The sequence below is a fragment of the Rattus rattus genome, chromosome 10 (assembly GCF_011064425.1).
Source record: "Rattus rattus isolate New Zealand chromosome 10, Rrattus_CSIRO_v1, whole genome shotgun sequence".
Classification (NCBI taxonomy): Eukaryota; Metazoa; Chordata; class Mammalia; order Rodentia; family Muridae; genus Rattus; species Rattus rattus.
This window is the reverse complement of record NC_046163.1, coordinates 60,140,112-60,149,839: the sequence shown is the minus strand read 5'-3', so window position 1 is coordinate 60,149,839 and position 9,728 is coordinate 60,140,112. Positions and strand designations below refer to the sequence as shown.

General features: G+C 46.5%; 1 protein-coding gene across 1 annotated transcript in view; it reads right to left on the bottom strand.

Moving 5' to 3' along the window:
• Positions 1-3: 3 nt before the first annotated feature.
• The window catches only part of Dnah14 (dynein axonemal heavy chain 14), a 221,151-nt gene continuing 211,426 nt past the window's right edge, over positions 4-9,728 (bottom strand). The window contains exons 82-86 of the mRNA XM_032914677.1: positions 8,115-8,227; positions 7,231-7,358; positions 4,858-5,021; positions 548-697; positions 4-221 (exon numbers count right to left, since the gene is read on the bottom strand). Coding sequence (XP_032770568.1) covers positions 24-221; positions 548-697; positions 4,858-5,021; positions 7,231-7,358; positions 8,115-8,227 — 753 coding nt within the window. The 3' untranslated portion in view covers positions 4-23. The remainder of the gene's footprint in view (positions 222-547; positions 698-4,857; positions 5,022-7,230; positions 7,359-8,114; positions 8,228-9,728) is intronic.

Below are 9,728 nucleotides of genomic sequence, written 5' to 3'. Positions count from 1 at the left end.
GCAGTTTGGTATGCATATTTATTTCATTCATTCTTCTCACATAGCAGTGCGACCTGCATGGTGATCCAGTGGCTCGGAGGCTTCTTCGTCGGTAAATGCACTGATGTCAAAAGACTTGTCGGTAAACCATTAGCGTCTCTTGACCTCTCAGGTGTGTGGTAAACTGGACATTCAAAAGTTTGCAGTTCTGACTGGTCGGAATCCTCAGGTATTTCAGTAATCTAAAAATAAAGATTCCTAGTCAATTCACAATTAAAACCAATAGATCACATTTTCTGTGAGTAGGTTTGAGGGTATTTATGTCTTTGCACTGAACATATTTAATGATACAGTAGTTGCATGTTGAAATTGTGTCTAGAGAAGTTAAAATAGAGCCAACTTGATAACTTTTGGTGTACTGTTCTGAGAGGTAACACCAGACATCAGTGTTACCCTATTCTGAGCTCTTTAACAGTATCGTCCTGTTCTGTCTAACCTGCAGTTCCCTCACGAGGTCACGGTAATGAGAATTCACAGGTTTGGTTTTCCCTCTCAAGTCTGGGATTACCTTTGTTGGCAAGAAGTGGATGTCGGGGAATTCGCAGCACAGCTGAGCGGGCAGTGTGTCTTCCAGCACTTCCTGTTGCGGATCCCATCGTGCTCCCTCAATGTACAAACCAAAAATGTAGACTCCTTCGTGAGGGTGCTCTTGGTGGTGCTGATGAGAGGGGGAGGGTCAGGGTAGAGAAGTCACAAGCCTCCCTGAGACTGCCTCCCCCACCCCTACTGTCCTGTGTGGTACGTCCCAGCTCATGCTGCCCTCAGTTCCTGGGGAACCAGACTCGATCTCTAAGGCTTCTTAGAGGGAAAGCATCTGTGAGCGAGCCCGCAAGTTGTGCCTGCTTCTCCCAGGGGTCAACACTTGGGAAAGGTTTGGAAATTGAAAGCAGGCATCACTGGTACAGGAAAAGTAAGTCTTTAACTTGGAATAAGAATTTGGATTTCTGGCTGGGCATGGTGGCACACACCTTTTTAATCCTAGCACTCTGGAGGCAGAGGCAGGAGGATCACCAGTTCGAGGCCAGCCTGGTCTACAAAGTGAGTTCCAAGACAGCCAGGACTGTTCTTACTCAGAGAAACTCTGTCTCAAAAAAACTACACATGTGCATGCTCACACAGAGCTTGGCAGCTCCTGTATCACGTGTGTCCTGGGCAGCAGCACCGCTGCTGATTGGGGTTCGGGGGCTCAGGCAGGACAGGTGAGGCAAGCCCTGCTCAGGAGCCTGTGCTCCTCTGGGGCTTCTGGTGAGTCCTTGAGGGAAAATGGGCACAGATGTCCAGGTCACATCACTGACATGGAGTTCCTGGGTAGACAGGCCACAGTGTCCTCAGGGACGGTCTTTAGCCTGTGTATTTTGGATTGTGAGCCTCTGGAGGTGCAGGCCTAGAAATAATTTGTATCTTCACTTAATTCTACTAAAGTTTTTGGGGATTATTTTGTATAATGCATTTCCTCTTACCATTTAGGTAAATGAGTTTCACCCAATGCACTGGTTCTAATGTTGCTTTTTCCTATAAATCATGTTCATTTTGTATAGTTAGCACATTTGATAATATGATTTCCACTTATAATTCCATGATTTGCCATGGCATTCTTTTGAGACAGGGTCTCATGTAGCCCAGGCTTGCCTTGAACTTTTAAGTGATTGAGGGTAACCTTGAACTGCTGATCTCTTACATAACCTGCTTACGTATACTTTCGCTCACATCTCTCCTTCCACTCTCAAAGTTTATTTGCAGTGCTTTCTCTACTGCTCTTCAGATGTGTAACCCACAGTCTGACTTCATTCCTAGTCCTATCTCTAAACCTCACCTCATTCAGTCTTCACTCCCCTAGCCAAGACTCTAGGACTCCTGTTTTTAAACCTTATAGGGACACAGGTTAAATTCAGTATTGTCTTCTGCAGCTAACTTCTATTAAACCATCATAATTGTTTCTGTAGTTGGGTTTATGTTCGGGACGGGGTTTGGGGGGAACCCAAGTGAAGACAGCCCATCATGGAGATTGATATAAATTGAACCAGAAGAATAGGAAAAGCATTGTGAACCAGAGGGCATGTACTCTCCAACAGATGGGCACAGCACAAAAAACTCAGTGACATTCCATCCCATCTCCCCACAGAGTGACAGCCACTCCACCCAACACTCCACAGGCCTCTCAATACTGGAAAACATGTGAGAAATTGCAGAGTTCCCTAAGAAAGAAAAGGAATTCAAAACATGTATAAGAACATTACAAAATCACCTCAAGATACAGCCAGGAGAGTCACCAAACTGGATCATTGAAGAGATCAAGGAAGAAATTAAATCCTTAGAATCAAATGAAATGGAGTGCATGACCTACCAGAACCTTTAGAGTGCAGTGTAGACTGCCGTCCTAGCTCCGTGTGTTTACATTAAAAACAAAACATTTTAAGTCAATAACCAATGTAACCTCCAAACTCTGGGAAATCAAGAAGCAGCTGAACCCAAGTCCACAGACTGCACCAAGTAATACAAAGCAAGATGGGGTGAATGAGGAAAAGACCAGCATGCTACATTAACCAGGCAAAAGGTTAACCAGATGGACCAAACAGTAGCCAAGGTAAAAGAAACACAAGATGCAAATTAGTAAAAATCAAATGATGGAGTTGCTATGGCAGACTAATGGAAGCTAGATCATTAGGAATGCCTTGAAAACTTAAGATTCCAACTAGAAAATCTAGACAAAATAAGTAAAATTTTAAGTGTATATGACTTAAAGAAATTAAGGCCAGAATATAGAAGTCTAAACACACCCATAGCAAACTAAGATACAAAAAGCATTGCTTAAACGTCTCAGTACAAAGAAGCAGGGCTGGAGAAGTGTGCTGCTAAATTTACCCAGCTTTTAAGGAAGGCCTGATACCAGTACTCGCATTGCATCAAGTAGAAGGGGAGGGACAGCACCAAGCTCTTTCTGCGGAGCCAGCACGAGATTTGTCTTGAACTCAGATACAGACAAAGAAGACTACAAGCCATGCTCCCTGATGAACACATGTGCAGAAAGCCTCACAAAGTACTTGTAAGCTGATTTCAAGATCATATTAAGATCATACATCACAGCCAAACTGGTTTCATCCCAGGGGTGCAAAGTTGGTTTGACATACGGGTCAATAAAAATGTAATTCATGGGCTTGAGAGATGGCTCAGCGGTTAAGAGCGCTGACTGCTTTTCCAGTGTTTCTGAGTTCAGTTCCCAGCAACCACATGATGGCTCACAACCATCTGGGATCTGATGTCTGCTACAGTGTGCTGATATAATTAGAAGAAATTCATCTTAAAGAATTTAAGAAACTGTCAAATCAAAAAAATGAACATTTTAAAAGAATGTAGTTCATAATGTAAAGACAAATCACATGATCATCTCAAAGGTCACATGATCAGCTCAAAGGTAGTCAGAAAAAGTATTTGAGTATCCCACATACCTTCATGATAAAAGTCCTGAGCAAAGTAGGAAAAGAGAATTTTCCTCATTGTAATGGGATAATACAAACTTTTAGCCAACATTGTGCTCAAGACAAAAAATAGCACTTTTTCTTGGCACAAGACAAGGGTGTCTACTGCCTTTATTCATACTGAATAAGTGTCCTATAGGAAGAGAAAGGTATAAGTGAAATAAATCATGAAGGAAGAAAAACTGTTTTCTTTTCTTCTTTTTTTTTTTTTCTTCTTCCTTCTGTGTTAAAGACCATGACCAAAAGCAATTTAGGGAGGAAAGGGTTTATTCAGCTTAGCTGAGTCAGTCCACTGCGCAGCCAAGGCAGCAATTCAAGCAGGGCAGGATCTGTCGGCAGGAACTGAGGTAGAGACCATGGAGGGATGCTGCTTACTGGCCTGCTCCCTGTGGCCTGCTCACTTCTTTTTCTTAGACAACCAGGGTCATCTGCCAGGAGTAGCACTTCCTTCCCCCAGTGAGCTGGGCCCTCCCATCACTGATAAGTCAAGAAAAAGCCCTATAGACTTCCTACATTCAATGGACTCCACCAAAAAGCAGCATTAAAAAGCTTTCAGAAGAGTAGCAGGAAACAAAGTCAGCATTCAAAAGTAAGTCCATTTTAGTGGATGAGGTGGCACATCCCTTTAATCCCAGGACTTGGGACTCTGAGTTCTAGGCCAGTCTGGCTTGCACAGTGAGTTCTAGGCTAGCATGAATCCACATAGTGAGTTCCAGGACAGCCAGAGTTACGTACTGGGACCCTGTCTTAAAGAACAACAAAAAATTAGTAGCTCTTATATTTCAAAACTGAACTTGCTAATGGAGATAATCAGGGAAATATTTTTTTTTACAGTAACTTAAAAGTTAAAAAAAAAAAAAGTCTGGGAATAAACCTAACCATGGATGTAGATATCTCCTGAAAAGTTTTAAGATACTGAAAAAAGAAATTGAAGACATCAGATGATGGAAAGACTTCCTATGCTCCTGAATTGATAGACTGTCAAAGTGGCTGTGCAATCTACAGATTCAATACAACATCTACCAAAATGCCAGTGGTCGTCCTCATAGAACTAGGAGAAAAACCCTGGAGTTTGTATGAAAACTCAAATATGAAATGACCATAGCTAAAGCGACTCTAAGAGAGAATCCAGTTAGAGATGGAATGTCACCTGCCCTCAGACTGCGAGACCTAGATGTAATGGTGTGGGCTGCACTGTAGGCACAAAAGCACACGGAGACATGAAGCCTCTGAGAAGCTCCCAGAACTGTGGGCACCTACATTCCATCTGACGACTAAGTAGCCATGCCTTTAGTCATAAGATGGAGGTTCGACCCTTTCCTGTCTCCTCAGCACCCAGTACCTGGAAAGCTCTCCTGACGATGTTGAGCCTCTTCTGGAGAAATTTGGAGAAGTCATCCTCTTGGCTGCCATCACTATTATAAATTACTTTGTGAGTGAAAGTGAGGGCATCCATGGAGATTCCTTGGGCCCTTCCATAGTCTTGAAGCACGGCAGTAAGAAAAGCTTTGAAGAAAAACAAACAATGCCAAAGTTCTGGTAAGCCTCAGGTTTCCTGAGGGGGAAGGCACTATGGCTCCCCCACTGAAATGAAGGGAAAAGCCAGGTGGGAAGGGTAATGGGGTTTCTGTATCAGTTTATTCCTAGATAAAATAGTCCATTTTAGAGGGAAGCTTGGTAAGAAGTAGAATGTCCTAAATGGAGGTGAAACATTCCACCCTGCAGTGAACCTCCTTAAAACTCAGGAAGTAAGCAATTCAGAAGCTTCAGGAAGTTTCTAAAACTGACTAGTTTCACCAGGCCCCTCCTTCCCCAAGTGTCAATAAACAGTAAGGATTGCTGAGAGATACTTTTAGGCATGCTGGACACCCTGGGCAAGGCACTCCAGCTTGTTGTTGCCTGCAGGTTGTGCAGTGAGCTCCAGGACCATAGCTTTGATGAGCCACCACTCATGCTGGGGTGGCTTTGGTATGCAGCTGTCTGAGTCATTTGCTTCTGTAAGTAACCCTAATTTATATTGGTTCAGTGCGTTTGGGCTTAGGTGGTGTCCTTATCTTGGCTGGTTTCCTATCTGTTGTAAATAGATGCTTGTTGACACCCGGGAGTGGAGTCTCACCCCATGGGGGGAGACTGGAGGGGAGCAGTGGAGACAGCCAACTATACTCTCAGGTCTGTGTACACAGGCTATTCTTTAGGTCCAGCTCCCCACTCCCTTTGTGCAGGGGTGGGGGGTCACACTGCTGGTAACCGGGCCTTTTCTGATTTTATTTTGGCTTATCATTGTGCCTAACAGTACTCTTGTCACAGAGATAGGTCAGAGGCGAGTGAGCTTGTGACCCAGGCAATGTCATGTGGACAAATGAGGAAAGTTCCTTTAGTTCTGGGCTTGCTAAGCTGCCTGTATTTCACCCTAGGGTTTCATGGAGGGAAGGTACAGAGAAGGACAAAGTGAGACCTACATGAGGATGATTCCTTCATCTGGTTGCCAGACACTGTGGTCCCTCAGAGGTGTCCTTGAGTCCTGTCGAGGTTTGCCTGCCCTCTGTCATATCACCTCAAACAGGAGGCTAGATGCTCCCCCAACTTCTCCTATCTGTTACCTCCTCTCCTGTCCCATGACCCCCGACTACAGCCACAGCCAGCTTATGACCAGAGGCAAAGTAGATTTCTCTCTTGGCCTGAACTTCTTCAGCCTCCTCCTTTGTCATATCAGTGTCTATGACCTCCCCCCGCTTCCTGCCTCCCTCCTTCCCTCTCTTTCCATGGTAACAACTACCTGCTGTCTCTCCTACAGCCGTCTTTTTAGCTTCAGGCCACACTTGCTGTCTGTGGATTTTGTGCCTGTCCTTGGTTAAACACTTGACTTTTAAGTCAGGCTGAATTAAAAACATAGTCACTTGGGCGAGTCCCTCAAAGTCCTCTAAGTTACTAGGTAGTTGTAGGACTTTGGGCAAGTTTCCTTTTCCCACAACCCCTTTTAAAGATACCCTTTTCTATTAGATTCTTGTTTTATATCTGGTACTGTTTGTTTTCCTCTTCTGCCCTGCCTGGGCAATGCTTGGTGACAAGTGTCACATGTCATCCTCAAGTCCCTTCCTTAGTGGCCTGCTGTGGCCATCAGTTATGATCTCCCTGCTTTATGGACTGAGTAGTGATTTGTTCGAGCTCGGGCTCATGGGAAGTCACCCATCCATTCCTTAAGTACTGACTGTGAGCATTGTTGGTATTGGACAAATTAGGTACAAGGGATGCAACAGAAATAAAGTAAAACCAGCCTATACCTGTTCCTGCCACAGTGGAGCTCAATCCACTATGGCTTCCTCCCAGGTCCCTGTGGGCCTTGGCTCCCTGCTGCTGTGACATATTCCACTTGGTGTCTGTGCTGAGTAGGTAGGGCACAGCAGACACTCGACCATCCATTCTTGTTAATAAGTGTCTGAGGTATGGAATTTCCTCTTGTAGGCACTAAGGAGGGCCTCAGTTCGGGTCTTTGATATGGAACCAGTGGCTTGGGGATGAGAAAGAACCTTGCCAAGGCCTAGTGGGGCCTTGGGTTTCTTAAGTTATCCTTGAGATGGGGAGAGGAGGTGCGGGGGAGGGGACAGGCTCAGGGCCCATGGGTCTACAGGTGCTGTCTTCTGGGCCAATGGAGTGGCTGACTGCAAATGCACCAGAGGCAGATGTGGGTCTGCCCTGCGCGTGCGCGCTCACTCACCTTGTGGAGAGAAGAAAGCAGACAGCCAGTATCGTGCAGGAAAACCCTCAGTGACTTCGCTCCCAGAGTCAGGGTGGTGTTTGGATTTCTGGCCAAGCCGTTTCCAGGTTGTGATGAACATCATGTACCTAGTGAGAAGCCAGGGGCAGGGTGGGGCGGCTGCTCCCTCTCAAGTGGCCTTGGCAGCCTCCACTGGTCTCCGTCGGACAGCAGCCTTTCCTACGCACCCCTGCCCTACCTGCCCTACCTCAGTCTCTTTTATACTTTCATGGACACGGGGCATAGTTTGAGGCCTCTTAGGGGAAAGGGAGGGTGGACTGTGGAAGCCATGGATTTGGGAACACCTGTTGGACTGGGAGGCATCTGAGCTCTGAGCATTTGTTTCTGATTTGCAGGCTTTGCCCACAGCTGACACTCATGTTCTCTGAGGCCCAGGAGGCTTCTGTGCACAGGCTGGACGCAGAAGCTCTGGGTTTGCACTGCGATACTTCTGTATTCTGACACCTTGGGCAAGTGTTTTCCTGTGCTGTGGCCTACTCCTTCCTGAAACAGGATGACAGGGTCGGTACCCACTCCCTACCCAGGGACTACTGTGGAAACTGAGTCAGGGAGGTATAACTAGGGTTTTCCCACACTAGCCCACCTTCCCCCTGGTCACTTTTCCAGGCAGAGTGCGGGACAGCAGGAAGAAACACACACTAGGTTATTTCCAGCTCTCAGCATGGGATCCCAACTTTGAGGTCCTGGTTTTCTCATCCCAAAAGGAAGGGGTGGGAAGAAAATAAACCCGTGAGAGTGGGTGGTGTGGCGAGGTGAGTGGGGAAACTTGCAAGCTCCAGCAGAAGCAGGGAAGGAGTGAGAGGCCGCACTGGCCCTGCTCTTACCGATGGTGTATGGTGGTGTAGGCCACTTTGGCCCAGGTGTTGAAGAAGTTCACTCGTTGGATGAGGTTGCTCACCCAGAAGCTCAGGGGCCTGCAGGACTTGTAGGCGTTCTTCTGCAGATTGACAAAGAGAGGCACACTGTTTCTGTAAATCTGTCTAGAGGTCTCTAGGCACATTTCTGCCAGGGAAAAACACCTTGGCAGGAGATGCCATTTTTTAGCTGTAAAAACAGTGATAAGCCTGAAAATTAGTACCAAGGAAATCATGCCACCCAAACCGAATGTGCCTGTCCCGGCAGCTATAGGCTTTTGTCACTCATAAACCTTCCCTCTCACCTCCCTCTTCTTTCTGGGGACCCTCGGTTTTAGCCACGTGAACTCCCTAGCCTTCCTGGTTACCATCCTTTTCCTTCCAGCCCAGCAGAGCTGGCATGACCTCTTGACCTTCTGGGCTGTTCCCTTCTGCGTGCAGTCTCCATTGTTCATTGTGTAATCCTGCTCATAACAGGCCCCCCGATGTCAAGGGGTGGAGGGAGTGGGGTTTGCAGGCCACAGCTGCCTCTGTCTTCTGTTTACAATAGGTGTCTTGTGAGGACATCCTGGCCTCTGGTCCCCTCGTCGGTCCTCATTGGTCCCACTCCACTCCAGGGTACCCATCTTTCTTCTGGATTCTATTTCCTTTCAGACCTAGTCCACAGGCGTCTCTCTTGGAGGTGAATTTGCTGCCTGACTCCTTCCAACCCTTTTCTTCTCTCCACACTCCCTCACGCTCGATGGTTCTGGCAGTTCCTCAGGAGTAACGAGGCTGACAGCATGAAGTCTTGCCTGGAATTCTCTTAACTAATGGTTTTCAGTAGCTTCACTCGCAAGTCCCCCTAGCTCTACACACTTCCTATAACCATCTTGCCCCTCATCCAGTTAGCTCAGCTCAGATCTGTCAGGCAGACATGCAGCCACTCAGCCTTCTGCCACTGTGTCGCGGCCTCCCGATGCAGTGGTGCGAAGAACCGGAAATCTGGTCAGCCTCAAGCCTGCTCCACGTGTGAAATCTACAGATGTTACATTTCAGTTTTTCACTCATTCGTATTCGGGTGTTAAAGAATTAGTTATCATTGATACCTTTAACCTCTGTGTTTTCTACACAGGGTTTTTGTTTGCTTGTTTGTTTAAAGTACTGTATTGACCTGCAGTTCACATAACGGCACAATTGTTCATCTGAGGTATCTATTCAGTAGTCGTTACATGTATTTACTGAGTTGGACAACCAATAATACTACAGCCACTTCCAGCAATTCTCTTTCTCTCTCTCTCTCTCTCTCTCTCTCTCTCTCTCTCTCTCTCACACACACACACACACACACACACACACACACACACACACACACACAAAGACAAACCAAAGCAAACAATCAACCCCCCTGGTCCTTTCTCTGTTGCTGCTGTGTTGTCTGTCACCTACCACCGGAGGCAGCCACTACTGTATGGGTTTGCGTGTTATGGACGTCTCGTTTAAGTGATGGCCTTTCGTGATTACCTTCCTGCGTTCTGCAGTGGACTGTGGTTTTCAGGGTTTGCCCAGGTATCAGTTGCCAGTACTTTTTATTTTGGTGGTTGC